The sequence below is a fragment of the Centroberyx affinis genome, unplaced genomic scaffold, assembly GCF_046629955.1.
Source record: "Centroberyx affinis isolate AG114_WGS23_722 - 3 ecotype Tasmania unplaced genomic scaffold, CSIRO-AGI_Caff_v1 ptg006192l_1, whole genome shotgun sequence".
In the NCBI taxonomy this organism is placed as follows: domain Eukaryota; kingdom Metazoa; phylum Chordata; class Actinopteri; order Beryciformes; family Berycidae; genus Centroberyx; species Centroberyx affinis.
This window is the reverse complement of record NW_027283141.1, coordinates 15871-34787: the sequence shown is the minus strand read 5'-3', so window position 1 is coordinate 34787 and position 18917 is coordinate 15871. Positions and strand designations below refer to the sequence as shown.

General features: G+C 39.1%; 1 protein-coding gene across 1 annotated transcript in view; it reads left to right on the top strand.

The window, feature by feature from the left end:
• The first annotated feature begins 2595 nt into the window (after positions 1-2595).
• The window catches only part of fam189a2 (family with sequence similarity 189 member A2), a 30442-nt gene continuing 14120 nt past the window's right edge, over positions 2596-18917 (top strand). The window contains exons 1-2 of the mRNA XM_071512247.1: positions 2596-3089; positions 15683-15739. Coding sequence (XP_071368348.1) covers positions 2808-3089; positions 15683-15739 — 339 coding nt within the window. The 5' untranslated portion in view covers positions 2596-2807. The remainder of the gene's footprint in view (positions 3090-15682; positions 15740-18917) is intronic.

Genomic DNA, 18917 nt, shown 5'->3' with positions numbered 1-18917 from the left:
TTCTTGGCCTCGCCTAACTAGCTTTTGGACAAATATTTTCAGCAAAATGTTCATGAACCCAGCATCACCTGATTCATGATTGAAATGATGTCTGAAATATTTGTATGCATAATTGAAATCCAATAAAAACAGATAAAGACCAAGAAATATGACAGTAACAGGTCAGATATTGAGGCATGCTGTAGTCATGGTTCTAGGCTGAACCAGTACAGTTTGTCCTTGACATTTAGGCTACAACATTTCTAATGCAATCAAGTTCCCTCTTTACCTTGGCATTGTGTCTGGAACAGGGATAGTGGAGGAAACACCCACCTAAACCCACTTCACCCTCCAATTTATTTGCGGATTGGTGTTTACCACCTTTTAAGGCTGACATATCTTTATGAGGTAAATTCATAGTATACCATAACACGACAAGACATGCTGCATAACAACAGAGAGTTGGAGGGAAGGAGAACACTAGGATTATAAGAACTCCAGACAACTGGAGCGGGAGACAGAAAGATAGACTTGAAATTGGCCGATCAGGTCGGGTCAGATCAGATCAGATCAGATCAGGTCAGGTCAGATCAGATCTGGTCAAGTCAGGTCAGGTCAGATCAGGTCAAGTCAAGTCAAGTCAAGTCAGGTCAGGTCAGGTCAGGTCAGGTCAGGTCAGGTCAGGTCAGGTCAGGTCAGGTCAGGTCAGGTCAGGTCAAGTCAAGTCAAGTCAAGTCAGGTCAGGTCAGGTCAAGTCAAGTCAAGTCAAGTCAAGTCAAGTCAAGTCAAGTCAGGTCAGGTCAGGTCAGGTCAGGTCAGGTCAGGTCAGGTCAGGTCAGGTCAGGTCAGACTGGGAAAACATTATTGATCCCCGTGCGAAAATTGTGTCATTGCAGCAGAAAATAGTAATAGGATACAATAAATAGAGTATAAGTAAGAATCAGAGGTGGGGACTCGAGTCACATGACTTGGACTCGAGTCACAATTTTAATCACTTGAGACTTGACTTGATGCATGAAGAGAAGACTTGAGACATGACTTGACTTGGGTTCTGGTGACTTGGGACTTTGAATTCTGTTGCATGGAATGATTGAATTTATTGAAGTTGAAACTGATTATAGGAATCAAACTCACAATGGGCCTCATTCAGCAACATCTTCCTAAGTTTTTTCTTCAATTTGTTCTTGAGAAAGGTCCTAAGAAAAGTCTACGTCAGATTCATGACATGTTCTTAAACCGCAGAATTGTTCGCACCTGTGTTCTTATAACGATGAATCCCATTGTCCTCGTAAATTGAAAGCGCGTGCCGGGTGATCCTAATTAGCATATAGGTAAACGCCCCGCCAATCCCCATAAAAGGGCATGAGACCGCAGGGCCGTGTGCACACAGAAATCACACAGAAATTGAAAAGAAAAGTTGAGAGAAGTCAAGAACGCCCAAACAAAAGTCTAAAGAGGGTGGAGCACCAGACTCGTAAAAAAAAAACTTCAATAGTTTTGAAGTGGAGGTACTGCTGCAGGAAGTAGTGGATATAAAATAACAGAAAAAAAAGATGCATGGGATCCCAATTAACATAATTGATATTAATTGAAGTGTTAGTGTAGTGTTTATTTATTTTAAAAGACCATAATACTGTAAAATAATTATTAGAAAATATTATAAATGATAAAAAATATTATTGTAATTTAAATCCTATAATATTATACAACTGTAGAATTGAAGGAAACACAATAACCACTTATTTTGCACAAACATGTCAGCACTCAAATGTGCGTAAGTGTGCTCTTGAGTGTGCGTAGATTCTGTTCTTACCTAAGAACAAATCCCAAATAAGAAAACATTGGTGAATGTCAGAATCGTCCTGAAAACTGCGTAAGTGGGTTTTAAGAAGAGATTTCTTCTTAAGAACGGTTGGTGAATGAGGCCAAATGTTCTTACCAAGTTTTTATCCTATTAAAACCATATTGCACTGAAAAGTTTTCTTTAAGATATTAAATTGATACTGGACTCTTGATTTGTTCTGACCTGACTTGCTGTTCTACATTTAGACTTGAGACTTGACATTAATGACATGGGCTTGACTTGGTAATCATTTAGACTTGGGACTTGACTTGAGACTTGAGCAAAGTTGACTTGGTCACACCTCTGGTAAGAATATACAGTAGCAAAAGAGGCTTAGACATATACTTTCAACACTAAAACATGTTGACATAAGAATTACAAGTATGAGAAAAAGTATGGATCACAACAGTATGAGAGTGTGCAAAGTAAAAGCAGTAATGAGACAACGATGTGTCCAATATGAAAAAGAAGTTAAATGATAAGGGACATCAAGTCAAATGTTTAGTAAAGCAGATATGGAGGAATTTTTTTTACTAATCGTCCTCTAAAGAAACCTGCCACTGCATGATGAAAAAATAAAACCTCTGATTCAGGTAGCAGACATTTCAAAACTGAATTTAGATCGTTTATTTGAATACTTTTTCAGCCTTTTTAAAGCACCAGTAGATAGCTTGTTTAGATAGGCTACTACACATGGCTCTGCTCTGCTCCCCCTCCTCCTCCTCCTCCTCCTCCTCCTCCTCCTCCTCCTCCCTGGCTTTTCTGGTCCCGCTGCCAAAGTATGTGAAAGTCAATACAAGCCCCGTCCGCGAGCAGTTATTTAAAACTGGAGACCATCATGGCAGGACTGCCGACCAGCTCCACTAAACTCTCCGAGGATCCGCCCTCGAATCCGTAAAACGACCCGACGCTTCTCCGTTTAGTTCAGGCTCCGGGGCTTTAGCTGTTGTTTCCCCCCCCCCCCCTCCTGCCTGCCGAGCCTCAGATGTCGCTCCCGGTAGTGCTGCCGGGGTCCTGCTGTCCGGTAGCCGGGGCTTCGCAGCTGGCAGAGCCGTCTTCTTACCGAAGCCGACCGCGCGGCTTGTCCGCCTCCTCGCGCATGGCCGGCGGCGCCTCTCGGTCGCTGCTGCCCGGCCGGCCGCTGCTCTCGCTGGGCTTGCTGCAGCTGCTGCTCGGCGGCTCCATGGTGGCGCTGTCTTTCGGAGCTCTGTCCCTCAGCAACTCGCCACCCATCCGAAACTCCTGTCCCTTCTGGGCTGGGTCCTCAGTAAGTTAGCCGCTGGCTTTCATATCATTAACGTGCATGGAATTTAATGTGTGACGATATTGTTTTGCTTTTATCACGTGTGTGTTATCAACAGGTTATAGACTCAAAAGCTAGCCTGTTGCCAGATATTGGGCTGGGAAGAGGCGTTTACATGCTCGGTGACTATTGCCAATACTCCATTAAGACAATAGTGCAATTTAAGTTAATCGGTTTACATGATTCTGTACAATGACAATATCATGTGACGTGTGTTTTGCCAGTATTCAAACGGAAATGACGAAAAACTGAGACAACATTAGTGCTAACTCAGCAGAAAAAGAGTAGCTACTCATATGTTACTGTGATTAAGTTTACTCCCACTGAGAGCATAATGGCGCCAACATTATCAGAGTAAGGTGTTTACATACAGTATGTGTCCTGCCCTACTCACATTATTGTCTTTCTCATCGTTAGGCTACAGTTGCATTTTGTGTGCATGTAAACGTGGTCAGTGATTAATGATTTTGGCTAATGGCACCAATGAACTGTAGTCTAAATTTGCAGGCTATTTTAAACTATAGCTGTTATTTAAATTGTGTTAGATGCAGTGGTGGAAGAAGCAATGTAAAAATACTCCATTACAAGTAAAAGTCCTGCATGAAAAATCCTACTTAATCCTACTTTAAAAGTACATAAGTATTAGCAGCAACATGTAGTTAAAGTATTAAAGTAAAAGTAGTGGTTTGGTCCTTCTGACTGATATTTTATTATATATGACATCATTAGATTATTAATACTGAAGCATCAGTGTGTAAGCAGCATGTTACTGTTGTAGCTGCTGGAGGTGGAGCTAGTTTGGGAACTACTTTATATACAGTTAGCTAGTTTAGTCCAGTGGTTCCCAACCTAGGGGTCAGGCCCCTCCAAAGGGTCACCAGAAAAATCTGAGGGGTCGTGAGATGATTAATGGGAGAGGAAAGAAGAAAAAACAAAGCTCTGATACACAAATCTGTTTTCAGTTTTTGGACCTTTTCTCTAATCTTTGATTTTTGCTGAAATATTGGATGATTTGAACATTTATTGAAATGAAACCATGTGAGGTTTAGAGGGAAAAACACACTACACACTGCTTTTTGTAAGACGTCAAAAGCCAAAAAGGTTGGAAACCACTGGTTTCATCTTTAACAATGTGTTGTATTTTAAAAGCTTGTTATATTAGTTGCAGCTTTATGTAGTTTGCAGGGGCCGCTGCTCTCCAATACACACCCGCAGGGGCCAATGCAAACTCCAATAGTCAAACCCAAACCGTGATCCTTTGGGTGAATTTGGATGACACAATAAATCTGTTACACCCATACATTTACTATTAAGTTGTCACCAAAATCATCTGTGTCTCCTGTAGTGCTGGGTGATAATTCAATATTATCGTTTATCGTCTTTCAGTGGAATCATATCGTGATGATATGAAGATATTTTAATATCGTGACACACATTTCTGCTGTCTGAATTGATGATGACAAGCCAATTTTACTTAAAAACTCTCATAAAATGAGGTATGGTAGGAATATTATTTGAATATTTCTGTTTTGTTTGACATCACACCTAACATCACCATTCAGTACTTGAGTTTTAGAGGTCTCAGAAATGTTTCGGTTTCTTGCTGCACTTTCTTTCTGCCCAGTCATGCAGACGATATTCTGTTAGGTCTACAGCAGCTTTCATTTTAGTTCAGTGGCAAAATGAGGAATCCTGGTTTCAGATGAGTATTTGTGGTAAAAGCCCTATGGATCTGCTGTATAGCCCCACACTGTAAAAACTCATAGTGCAATTTAGCGAAATCAACTCATCTTTATCCATTAACACAATGTATATAGATGTGTTTGTCAGTTTCAACTTAAAAGTGCTAGTTATGAGCTTCATGACTTCATGAGTTCACATCTTGTGACTTAAAATTAGATAGAGACTTGTTATGTATGTATGTTTGGTGAATCATAGGTCAATTTCTGATTAAAAAAACCCAAAAAACATGATAAAATCTACTATCTATCTTATCTATGTATCTGGGAATTCACAATCAAGTAAGTTTCTCTCTGATGCACATGGCAAGTACAATCCACTACAAGTAAGTGTATTGCAGCTGCAGACTATATGCTGAACTGTGTATTAATCATGTGATACAAGAGGAACTCAAACTTAAACCTAGCAAACCTTGTGAAAAAATATTATAAGAATTTCAGTTCATCAATTAATGCATTCAACTTGGAAACATGAATCAGCATGACTAGACATTTGTTGATTGAACTTATTGTTTTAAGTTCACTCAGTTAGCTTTTCTACATTAGAACAACTAACTAATGATCTTTGACCTAACTATGCAGCACTACTTCAGTCAACTCACAAGTTTAAGGCAGCAAGGAAACTTCTGTTTTGAAGTTGAACTGCCTTCATATTTTTTTTTGCAGTGCAGTCTCTCTCGGTGTTTCATTTTGAGAAGCTTAAATTACCTTTCACCTCCTGGAGAGAATCCCTACACCGGCCTGATTGTATCTCCCCATCGATTCGGAGCTATTAAAGGATAAACCCTATCACTTTCCACTACAGCTTGCTCCAGTGTCTCTCTGCTGTAGACTCGCAGTCTTTTGCTTTAGAGAAGGCAGTAAATCTGTTGTGTAACGGCAGTGATTCACCGGGCCTGCAGTACGTTTTGGCAGCGAACAAACAAAAGAAGTTGGTGGATGGTCAGATTGTAGCATGGGGTACTCCAGTTCAAACATCCCACACTGGAAGGCAGCAATGGAGAGAAGGGGAAATCCACATATTTGTTGTAGTGGAGGGTCCACTTGTACAGATCGGAAGAAAAATAGACTTGTTGACCCAGCTAGAGAAAAACACTCAGGAGTGTAGGAACTAGGGTTTGTCTGATAATGTTTGTTTTTTTTAATACTGATATTTTTAGACTAAACTCGCTGATAGCCCATATTTTGTACCGATAGTCAGTGTGTCTCTATTCTCAAAAGAGTGGAAAAGCATCTGAAACAGCATTTAGACCATCATGGGACACTGAAACTCTCCACTGAAACCCAACTTCTTGTAGGGTTAGCAGCTCTTTAAGGCAGAGTGACCCACCGCATTACTGTCTTTAAATGAAGAAACTATATACAAAATGGATAAATAAAATGTGCAAAGAAACTAAAATGGCATGTGAGGTTTTCCAGACTGTAGCTGGTTTTCTGTAGCTGTGGTCAGGGAGGAACCTCCATCATATCAGAGGTGGAATGTGTGACTGGCTGATATCTGATATAAAAAGCAGATCAGCCTGATGTAGCAGTCTCACCCTAGTAGCAACTGATAATATAATAAGTGTGGGATAACATCAAAAACTGAAAACAGATTTGTGTATCAGAACTTTGTTTTTTCTTCTTTCCTCTCCCATTAATCATCTCACGACCCCTCAGATTTATCCGGTGACCCTTTGGAGGGGCCCGACCCCTAGGTTGGGAACCACTGGACTAAACTAGCTAACTGTATATAAAGTAGTTCAAACTAGCTCCACCTCCAGCAGCTACAACAGTAACATGCTGCTTACACACTGATGCTTCAGTATTAATAATCTAATGATGTCATATATAATAAAATATCAGTCAGAGGGACCAAACCACTACTTTTACTTTAATACTTTAACTACATTTTGCTGCTAATACTTATGTACTTTTACTTAAGTAGGATTTTTCATGCAGGACTTTTACTTGTAATGGAGTATTTTTACATTGCTGTATTGGTACTTTTACTTAAGTAAAGGATCAGAGTACTTCTTCCACCGCTGAATGTAATAAAAACCTCCCTCTAAATGGGTTGAAAATGTAATAAAACCTGTTAATGGTATAAATTCTGGATAATGTAACATCACATTATTACATTAACTGGTGAGTGATACTTCATAAGTGGCTGACTCAACAACTCAAGTCATTACATTCTTCTTGTTACGAGTAGTTTCCTTATTAGCCAATGTTATTGTTACATCATCAGTTAAAAATATGCTAATATATAACACCCCATATGAAGTAATAATCGTCAGTTAATGTAATAATCTGATGTTATTACGTCATCCAACAGTTTATTTCGTGAACAGATTTATTACATTTTCAACCCATTTAGAGGGACATTTTATCAGTTCAGTTCAGTTTATTCACAAATCAGTTAAAATACAAGTACAATCATATGAGACATAATGGAGATATGTGTAATGGGACACCCTGATAAGCTATCTGAAGCTTGAGAATAGGGGCCCAGACACTAAGCAGATAGTATTTAAAATATATGTTTACTAGCACGTCTAGATTTGAAAAAGTGCATGTATTATACAGTAACATTTACAACCTACAAAACACCTAAGGCATATCAAAGTACTACTAAATGGTCCTAAGACATTCATTCCATCAGTCTAAACATTGATTAAATAGGTAAGATACAATAAGTAGAGACACATGGCAAGTGGAAATAACGGTACAATTTGAATGGATTTCAGAGGCTTTTCAGAGTAACATATCACATGTTATCAGCCGCTACAAAGGCGCGACACATTTCAGACCAGTGTTCCTCTCCGGACAAATGATTAGCAGCGTTAACACAGAGGTTTCATGCTTATCATGCTACTACAGCTGCACACTGTCTGCCAAGTCCCCACAATTGCCCTTTAGAAAGGATCTGTTTGGCAGATTGCGGCAGACCACTTTAGAGGTTTAGGCTTACTGCTTGTTTCCAGCGGTTAACAGCAGCAAGTGCTTTCAAGGCACTCGTGTAGCCATAGCTGCAACACAAACAGCAGCTCTAGTCCATGACCTTTATGCATCGTTTTCAAAAGCAGCGATTGTGGAATAATTCGTTTTTATCAGCGTATAATTCAGCTAAAATTAGCAGACAGTGCATCCTGAAACTTTTCAAATACAATGCTTCCATTTAGGGATTATTGTCCTGACCTTAAATTTCAGAGCAGTTGCAACCATGACAGGGTAAGTGCAGCCACAAATTGAGAGCTAACGTCAGCCACTGATACTTTACAGATTCCACATTTGGTGGATTGTATTACATTGTGGCGATAGTGTTATAAACTGCTGCTTAGCACAACAAGATACATTTGACATTTTCATAATAAAGAGGGCAGTGGTGGAAGAAGTACTCTGATCCTTTACTTAAGTAAAAGTACCAATACAGCAATTTAAAAATACTCCATTACAAGTAAAAGTCCTGCATGGAAAATCCTACTTAAGTAAAAGTACATAAGTATTAGCAGCAAAATGTAGTTAAAGTATTAAAGTAAAAGTAGTGGTTTGGTCCCTCTGACTGATATTTTATTATATATGACATCATTAGATTATTAATACTGAAGCATCAGTGTGTAAGCAGCATGTTACTGTTGTAGCTGCTGGAGGTGGAGCTAGTTTGAACTACTTTATATACAGTTAGCTAGTTTAGTCCAGTGGTTCCCAACCTAGGGGTCGGGCCCCTCCAAAGGGTCACCAGATAAATCTGAGGGGTCGTGAGATGATTAATGGGAGAGGAAAGAAGAAAAAACAAAGTTCAGATACACAAATCTGTTTTCAGTTTTTGGACTTTTTCTCTAATCTTTGATTTTTGCTGAAATATTGGATCATTTGAACATTTATTGAAATGAAACCATGTGAGGTTTAGAGGGAAAAATCACTATTTGGTGGAGCTGTTAACAACTCATAGACATCTGAAATGTGACCCGACTACACACTGCTTTTTGTAAGACGTCAAAAGCCTAAAAGGTTGGAAACCACTGGTTTCATCTTTAACAATGTGTTGTATTTTAAAAGCTTGTTATATTATCCATTGTGTCAAATCTCCATCTGAAAAGTAACTAAAGCTGTCAAATAAATGTAGTGGAGTAGAAAGTACAATATTTCCCTCTGAAATGTAGTGGAGTGGAAGTATAAAATAGCATCAAATGGAAATACTCAAGTAAAGTACAAGTATCTCAAAATTGTACTTAAGTACAGTACTTGAGTAAATGTACTTAGTTACTTTCCACCACTGAAAAAGGGTCTGTTGATTTGTTCCCCTCTTTCCTCCCCACACAATGAATCCTGACGGGCCAGATTTGGCTTCCAGGAAAAGTATGGCAGGAAGGGAGGAAGTGGTTTGTTGAGAGACATTTTGCTTTAGGAAGTGTGGGGATCTGACCAAAAGTCAGTGTTGTGGGCTGGTGGCTCTTACAAGGTAATCATAGGATGTTGGATCCAGTCAAAATGTTCTTGTCACAACAGACCACACACTCAACTTAAAACTCTTTCAGATTTCTGCAATATCTTTCTGATTCAGACTGCATTTCTATAAAGATAAGGGCAATCTGAACCTCCAAAGACCTCAGTGAAAACAGTCAGTCAAAACACCAGTCATGCTATTGGCTATGTTTACATGCTAGGGTTGGGTGACAGTGTACATCCTCCTATCAACTGGTCCTTATCACATACAGTATACCGCAAATCCCTGATGTACTCATCCAAGTTTTCTATATGCCATTTCTGTTGAATATGCAACTGTAAAATAAACTTGATTAAAGTATTTTGCATTGCATTTGAAAAGTCAAATTCATCAGCTTACTAGTAGGCTAACAAATTATAGCAGGGAGGAAGTCAGTGCAAAGTCATGGTTTGCAATGGCATGAAGAAAATAATTAGAGGTTGTTAACTTCACTCACATGATGCGATGTTCCCATAATATTCTGCTACACATTGGTCGCAGTGTCGCTTTTGGTCAGCATGATGTGGTTAGAACCTGTTAGAACCATGGCTTTGGTCTCAAAGAAAATAAACACATATTCATAATCTGGTTTGGAATCTTTCAGTCTTTTACAGTCAGGGTGGGGTGTTCTTTTGTCAAGGCAACTATCTATGTTTGTCATGCACAGCACAAAAAAAATTGGCGAAAATATCTGCAAGGAAATTTCCTGTTCCAATTTCCAATCTCTGATGTATTTTTCCAATCACCCAACCCTATAACACGCACACCAATAACTTGATCGACTAACCTGATTATCTTTGGTGTAGCAAAACCTGACTGAAACCTGATACACCTACAACCCCTTTCCACCGGGCATTAACATGCATCCTGGGTGATTGGATTGTCATTGGATAGCACAAAAATGAAAATCCTGGTGTAAATGCATTGAAGATCCGATCATCCAGACCTCCTCCACATTAACAACAAATTATAATTGCAATGCGTGTCGAAACTACATTAACAACAAAAGCCCCTTTCATACATGAAACTTACATTTTTCGGTACAGGTTGCAGTTTCTGTAGTTCACACAAGACATGCCTTTCCGTTTTTCCCACAGCGCAGCCGAGGGCATCACGAGGGCATCACGAGGCGAATTCAGGTCAGGCAGTCAGTCAGTCAGTCAGGTAACGCTTAGTGAGATGATGCGCTTCATCAGATGGCCTCTAGAGGGCATTTTTGACTGTGAGATGCAGTGTTTCCCATACAGAGGCACAAAATCAAAAGTTGGTCTGTATATAAATGGATCTAAATCGATCTCTAATGCACCTGTTCGGGGCTAATCAAGCCATAGCTATTTAGCCGGACTAGGTAGCTGGCTTAGCTATCTAGCTCTTTGCCAACGTCCGCCTAGCTTGCTAGTTAGCCTGGCTAGCTAACGTCGATATGGCTAGCCTAGTTCGCACCGTCTGTGCGGGGGGTGATCTTCGAAGAATGGTCGAATAGTTCCCAGTGAATATCGAATAGTATTTTTGCTTGAAATGCCCATCCCTAGTACAGACAGCAGACCAGCAGCACTGAACTCAATCCAGAGTCTCTTTTATGAAAACAAAAGTGAAACATTCCAACTGTTAGTAGATTTGCAGACAGTAACTCGTCTTCTGCTGCCTTACAAACTTTAACGGCAGGTGACGTCATCTTGTGGGATTTAAGTAACGTTAGTGGAATTAGGTAATTTAACCATGTGGCAGTGCTTCAGCGCATAGAATTGAACGCACGTGCCGTGGGTCTGTACAGGATCTGTGCTTGTTTTTAACGTAATGCTACCACTCACACAACACTGGCAATACCGTTAAATTCCTCTGTTGTCATTTCCCGGAAATTTCGGTTAACCTTTGCACCGGAGTTACTGCGGTTTGAAAACATGGCGGGTGAAGACGCCAGACGAAATCTCTTGGTCCGCCCGGACGCTGAGGACCCCTCTTATTTTCATGTCTTTCCAATTTGATATTTTTGCCAATCCTTCATCAAAAATGCTACAGCCCGTTGTATAGTGGTGTGGTCTTGTTATGTCTTATGTTATGACATTGTTCACGCATATGGTCGATACGGAACTTTACCAGAAATGTTACGTCTTAAGCAACTGATTTCGACACCAGCTTCTATTTACGGAACAGGGGGCTTAAGTGTAAATGTAATGCGTCTCCAATCCACATATAGAAGCTACATAAAGGGAAATAAACATTCCTGCATGAAGTCAACCAGGAAATACTTTTTGTGGCCAGAAACTGATGTACTTGTGCAGGGAGGTGCGGAATCACCACAAAGCGAATATACAGCAACTTAAATGAAATTAGCTTGGGAGGAGATAACACATCTGGTTACCGTGTTGCTCAGGAGAACCACTGTCCAATGTAGGGGTTCCTACGCAGGTCTGGAAAAGTATTAAAAATGAATTTGATCATTTCCAGGTCTTGAATAGTTTGGGAATTTGAAAAAATGTCTGGAAAAGTATGGAAAATGTTGCGGTTCAGGTCCGATACACACATAATTCTAGCTTTTATATTGTTGTAGAGCCACTTTGAGTCCACAGTTTTTGTTGATGTGAAGAATAATGTTCAGATAGAGGGACGCTCTTATTACCCAGCCGCTGTCAGCATGCATTATATCAAATATTGACCAAAATCAAATCCAGTCAAGAACATAGGGTCTGGGAAAATAATGAATTTTAAAATGGAAACCATGTAGGAACCCTGCCAATCATATCACATATTGTGATATTTGTCGCTGTGAAGAACAATCTTCATCTATACAGTGATATGACCTAGTTAGCAGGGGCAAGATGTCTATCTGCATAAATAATATTGAACACCAGACAAAATCTTCAAAACAAATCATGGTCTGGAAAAAGTATGGAATATTGGTAACACTTTACAATAAGGGTACACTAAGTTAAGGGTTAGTTAATGCTTAATAAGGGTTAGTTAATGCTTGATAAGCATTAACTAATTAACAGTTAACTAATGTGTAATTTACTAATGGTGTTCATGTTAACTAAGGTATTAATTATACATTATTTAATAGTTTATAAAGATGACTATTAAATAATGTATAAATTAATACCTTAGTTAACATGAACACCATTAGTAAATGATTACCAGACACATTAGTTAACTGTTAATTAACTGTTAATTATGCTTATTAAGCATTAACTAACCCTTAACTTAGTGACCCTAGTGTTACCCTTTCCTACTTGATGGATTTATATCAAATTGGCCAACATATCATCCACAAAAAGGTTGGTAAACTCATATGTCCACCTTTGTTTGAAAGCAACAAGTTTATGCCTCTGGGGGTTCTGGGAAATGTAGGAAATCACTAATAGAAGTAGACAAGGCAGGTTGAGGGGAAAGTGGGCTCAACGAAAAAAGTTAATCACAAACTAACTCCGGGAATGCATTGAACCTCACAGATTGATGATATCTGACGGGGGATTTTCCCTCCAATCCGTTTATTCGTAGTAAACTGTGTATTGTGCGGCATGTAACCGTTCCCAGAGACGCACAGCTGCACATGAGGAACGCATTAGCATTTGCCTGCATGGGCTGTGCGCTGCATGGAGGATGGAGTAATAAAAGCCAATGCAGAGAAAGTCTGAGAGTGTCGATGAGGACACGTGAGGAACGTTTTTGGAACAACACTCCATACTCCATTCCCATAAGCCCCGCTGTGCTTTTCATCAGGAAAACAACAGGCCCATCACTCTCCGGCACAAACCAAAAACCCTTCACATTTTTTGGCTAGAGGAGAGGATGGGAGTCTTGGAGGAGGAAGGTGACATCGGTAGGACCTGGAGCACTAAGTGTGACTTTAACAGCCAATTAGCGTGTTAAAGGTGCAAGATCTTTACTATACCCCATACCAAAAAATGACAGTAACGTATCTGAGGGGGTTGTCACAGAGTTGTTGGTCAATACCAGTGACTCAACCATTACCGGGCCAGCTGCTGAGATTGTTTGGCTTTCAAAACTCACTTTCCAGCACATGCTCTGTTTTGGAGCAAAAACTCCCCACCCATTGGAGATTCAAGACCTTTCAACACCCATTGTGAAAATGTGACTGTTTCTATTTGTGTGAGTTACAGGCCAACTTGTGGGCAACTTCTATCTCACCAAACCCATCTTAGTAGAACATTCTGTAACAGGGTCATTGTAGCCGTAATCAAGTTTCACAACATGCACGGGGATCATCGGCCTTCTAAATAATTTGATCGTGGTGGGAACAAAACAACACAAGTATTGCTTTACAAACTTAAGTCGATGAGGAAGCGGTGGCAATAATTAAAGCGGAGCGTCAAGAAAAGAATGTTTCATTTTAACTCTGACCCAAATGTTTATAGGACTGTTTATTTCTGGAAGGGCTAATGCACCTCCTGCTCTTTCCAATTTTAGACCGACAAGATCTTATGGGAGCACAGCACAGTGTGTGTGTGTGTGTGTGTGTGTGTGTGTGTGTGCGTGTGTGTGTTTTTGTGGAAAGAGAAGTAAAATAAAGATAGAGGAATTTGGCATTCTTGCATGCTTACAGTATATATATATATATAGAGAGTGTATGTTTCTGTTTTGCCGCTTTCCGTGCCAGATTTATTTTAACAATCTGTGATGTGCCAGCTTTTTTCGCGCCCATAATAGAGTTGGAGGTCAGGAAACGCTAAATAACAACTCCATTAGTCTGACTACCAGAGGGGGAGACAGAAAGATACAGGCTTATGTGAAAAAATGATTGGCAATATTCCTTAGTAGTAGTAGTAGAAATGGTGTTTTAGTACAATATATGTTTTTAAATGAATGAGTGGTAGCAGCAGCGGTATCACTGCTAGTGGGATCAGCATCAGGTAGTATCAGTAGTATCAATAGTACTAGTAGTATCAGTACTAGCAGCAGTGTCAATACTACTATTGACACTGCTACTACTGATAGTAGTAGAAGCATTAGCAAAATACAGTAGCAGTAGCAGCAGTAGTAGTAATAACAGTAGTAGTTGTAGTATCAGTAGTTCTAGTATCAGTAGTAGTAGTAGTAGTAGTAGTATCAGTAGTAGTAGTAGTAATAGCAGTAGTAGTAGTAGTAATAGTAGTAGTAGTTGTAGTATCAGTAGTAATAGCAGTAGTAGTAGTAGTAATAGCAGTAGTATTTGTATTATCAGTAGTTGTAGTAGTAGTAGTATCAGTAGTAGTAGTATCAGTAGTAGTAGTAGTAGCAGCAGTAGTAGTAGCAGCAGTAGCAGTAGTAGTAGTAGTATCAGTAGTAGTACTAGTAGTAGCAGTAGTAGTAGCAGCAGTAGTAGGTGTATTATCAGTAGTATCAGTAGTAGTAGTAGTCATAGCAGTAGTAGTTGCAGTATCAGTAGTTCTAGTATCAGTATTAGTAGTAGTAGTATCAGTAGTAGTAGTAGTAATAGCAGTAGTAGTAGTAGTAGTAATAGTAGTAGTAGTTGTAGTATCAGTAGTAGTAGTAGTAATAGCAGTAGTATTTGTATTATCAGTAGTTGTAGTAGTAGTAGTATAAGTAGTAGTAGCAGTAGTAGCAGCAGCAGTAGTAGTAGCAGTAGTAGTAATAGCAGTAGTAGGTGTATTATCAGTAGTATCAATAGTAGTAGTAGTAGTAATAGCAGTAGTATTTATAGTATCAGTAGTAGTAGTAGTAGTATCAGTAGTAGTACTAGTAGTAGCAGCAGCAGTAGTAGTAGTAGCAGTAGTAGGTGTATTATCAGTAGTATCAGTAGTAGTAATAGCAGTAGTAGTTGCATTATCAGTAGTAGTAGTAGTAGTATCAGTAGTAGTAGTAGTAGTATCAGTAGTAGTAGTAGTAGTAGCAGTAGTAGTAATAGCAGTAGTAGTTGCAGTATCAGTAGTAGTAGTATCAGTGTCAGTAGTAGTAGTCACAGTAGCAGTAGTCGCGGTAATAGTATAATTAATAATAAACAATATAATAAATAACTAATATAACTAATATAATAAATAACTAATCAATCAGTGGCCTAATCATTTCTCTGTATCGGCAGCTTTGGCAAGATTAATTTCTAGGCAGTGATGCCAATAAAGCATCTTTTAATTTCAAGTTGAGACAGAGACGTAAAGTGATAAACAAAGAGAAATGTATATGCTACGGTAGTGTGGGAAAATGGTAAATGTATACATTCACTGGTACGGAAGCCCCAAGCCAAAAAAGGAAGGAAGAGCATTCACCATCAGTTTATGAATTCCACACCCTGCACTCATCTAGCCTATATGTTTGTATAATTGTGTGTTTGCATGTGTACACGTGGGCAGACACGTGAACTTCTCTAATCACTCTCCTACATGTGTTTCCAGGTGATTCTATCGGGTATCGTAGGCTTAACAACATGGAGGAGGCCTATGCTGCTGCTGGTAAGGGAAAGGATTTTTCTACCTTCCATAAAGCAGTGATTAGTATTCATTATACTATGTTGTTTTTGCTGTGACGCTGACATCATGACAATTTAAGAATAGGTTATGGATACTTGAATTAAATCCTAACTGTGGTTTGCGTGAATCTCTTATATGAAAACAGAAAGGTGTGTTAAACTGAAGTACTTGCCCTTATGAAGGACTTGATACTTAGATTAACTCTAAATTAGTAGTGAAATATGATTTTGTTCATTTCTTTAACATTTTAAATAGGTTGCAGTTTTGTAAAGTACAATTCCATCAGTGTCCTAGGGAAAGTCTTTCATTTTACCAGTGGCGGTGCTACCATTGTAATTTATTTTTATAACACTCAGTGTCTTCAAAAAGTATTCAGCTCCCTTGACTTTTCTGCATTTGGTGCTGTTACTGTTACAGCCTCAACTCAAAATGGATTAAATTAGGATTTTTATCACTGATAAACAGTGGTGGAAAGTAACTAAGTACATTTACTCAAGTACTGTACTTAAGTACAATTTTGAGGTACTTGTACTTTACTTGAGTATTTCCTTTTGATGCTACTTTATACTTCCACTCCACTACATTTCAGAGGGAAATATTGTACTTTCTACTCCACTACATTTATTTGACAGCTTTAGTTACTTTTCAGATGGAGATTTGACACAATGGATAATATAACAAGCTTTTAAAATACAACACATTGTTAAAGATGAAACCAGTGGTTTCCAACCTTTTTGGCTTTTGACGTCTTACAAAAAGCAGTGTGTAGTCGGGTCACATTTCAGATGTCTATGAGTTGTTAACAGCTCCACCAAATAGTGATTTTTCCCTCTAAACCTCACATGGTTTCATTTCAATAAATGTTCAAATGATCCAATATTTCAGCAAAAATCAAAGATTAGAGAAAAAGTCCAAAAACTGAAAACAGGTATGTGTATCAGAACTTTGTTTTTTCTTCTTTCCTCTCCCATTAATCATCTCACGACCCCTCAGATTTATCTGGTGACCCTTTGGAGGGGCCCGACCCCTAGGTTGGGAACCACTGGACTAAACTAGCTAACTGTATATAAAGTAGTTCAAACTAGCTCCACCTCCAGCAGCTACAACAGTAACATGCTGCTTACACACTGATGCTTCAGTATTAATAATCTAATGATGTCATATATAATAAAATATCATATACATTGCTGTATTGGTACTTTTACTTAAGTAAAGGATCAGAGTACTTCTTCCACCACTGCTGATAAATAACCCATAATGTCAAATTGGATTTTTTAATTTACAGATTGGCACAAATTAATTAAAATGAAATTAAGTATTTTGAGTCCTCCCTTGGGAGCGACTCCAAACTGATTGGGGCATCCAAATTCCTTTGAATGTCCTTGAGATTCTCTACAACTTGATTGGAGTCCACCTGTGGCCAATTCAACTCACTGGACATAATTTAGAAGGAAACACATCTGTCTATATAAGCTCCCACAGATGACAGAAACATTTCCTCTTTTCTAAGCAACATCCTCAGATAAGAGGAAAGTTGGCGCCAGCCAGTCCAATACAATCATCTGTTGACTCCGCAGGCCTCACTGTGTCATGGGAAGTTGCCACAAATATCTCGACTATTTCTTGACCAATCTGTCCTAAAGTGAATAATCAGAGTTAAACAGACAAAACTTCAAACCAAATGTATGGGATAGAAGGTGGAATCAGTGGTTTGGATCAATCATCACCTGCACAAGATAAGCTGTCTGACATTCCAGGAATACTGTACTGCTACTACTGTTGCTAATAATAATAATAACTAGAAGGGCACTCGGAGAGCGCAGACATCCGCCAAGGTTCGTGCTATTATTGCTTGTTCGTGAGTCGGATCCAGATCCCCTCCAAAATGTAATGGGTTCTTCCTTGGCCCATGCTACACCCTTCCACCAAGTTTCATGAAAATCGGGCCAGTAGTTTTTCCGTAATCCTGCTAACTGACAAACAAACAAACAAACAAACGGCACCGAAAACATAACCTCCTTGGCGGAGGTAATAATACTATTAATAATAACTGAAAACTAGTGTAGTGCTAGCTCCACACTTGCTAGCTGTGAATGTCTTGGCAAGATTACTAGAAAGCCAAGATTTGACAGACAAGGCTTTGTCTGAAGATCTAAGAATACACTTCTGTACATAGGCAGGTAAAAGCTCTTTATACAAGCACAGGTCAGGCTCAAGCAATTTGAAAAGTAATCAGTGCAACCTTAAACTCAATTCTGCATTCAATTTGAAGTAAATTTGAGGCACCTAAAATGGGAGTTATATGGTATCTTGTTGTAGTTCTTGTTAAAAGCATTGCTTCTGTATTCTCAAAATAGTTGCAGACTAGAAAGAGCTTTACAGTCCAGGGAAGAGTTGTCAGAACAGGCTGAAAACAACTTTTTCCAAGTCAGAAAAAGAACAAATTCACTTAATTTTAGAGATATTCTCAAATAGTAAAAACAAGTCGGAACTATTAATCCTTGAGAAGTGGTTGGACAATTGCAGTTTTTCATTGGCTAGTGAGCTATTGATAATAGATCAAATGTATGGACTAACAGATGCAAATATTTCTTTAAGGAATCTGCTAGGCAATATATCAAGGGGGCAGGAGGAGGGCTTTGTCCTGGCAATAATTTTAGTCAGGCATTCTGCAGAAATCGTGTCAAATGACTCAAAGGAAACAGCAGTTTTCATTCGAACAGTTACAGTATGAGCTGGTGCACTAATATGAATTTTAATTGTATGAACCTTATCAACAAGATAATTTAGAAATTCCTCACACTTTTCTGGGGAAGGTTCAGTACCGATACAGGGGGAGCATCTGTGGTATGACTAATGACATTAAAAATATCCCCGGAGTTATGTCGATTTCGTCCAATGAGGTTGGAGAATTGTGCTCTAGCAAAGTTTTGAAGTCAAGATGAACGCTAACCTTTGAGGCCCTCCACCTACGCTCTGCCTTATGGCAGTCTCTCTGGAAGGCACGAATATCCTCGGGTTGGAAAAGGCAGAGAAACAATTTTAGGCTTTTATACTGGAGCAGAACCGTTTAGGCAAATTTTTCATCAGTATCCATAGAGGGACAGATCTAAAAGGCAGTGGAGACAAAGCCCTCAGAAAACATAGCAGCAGAGGTAGC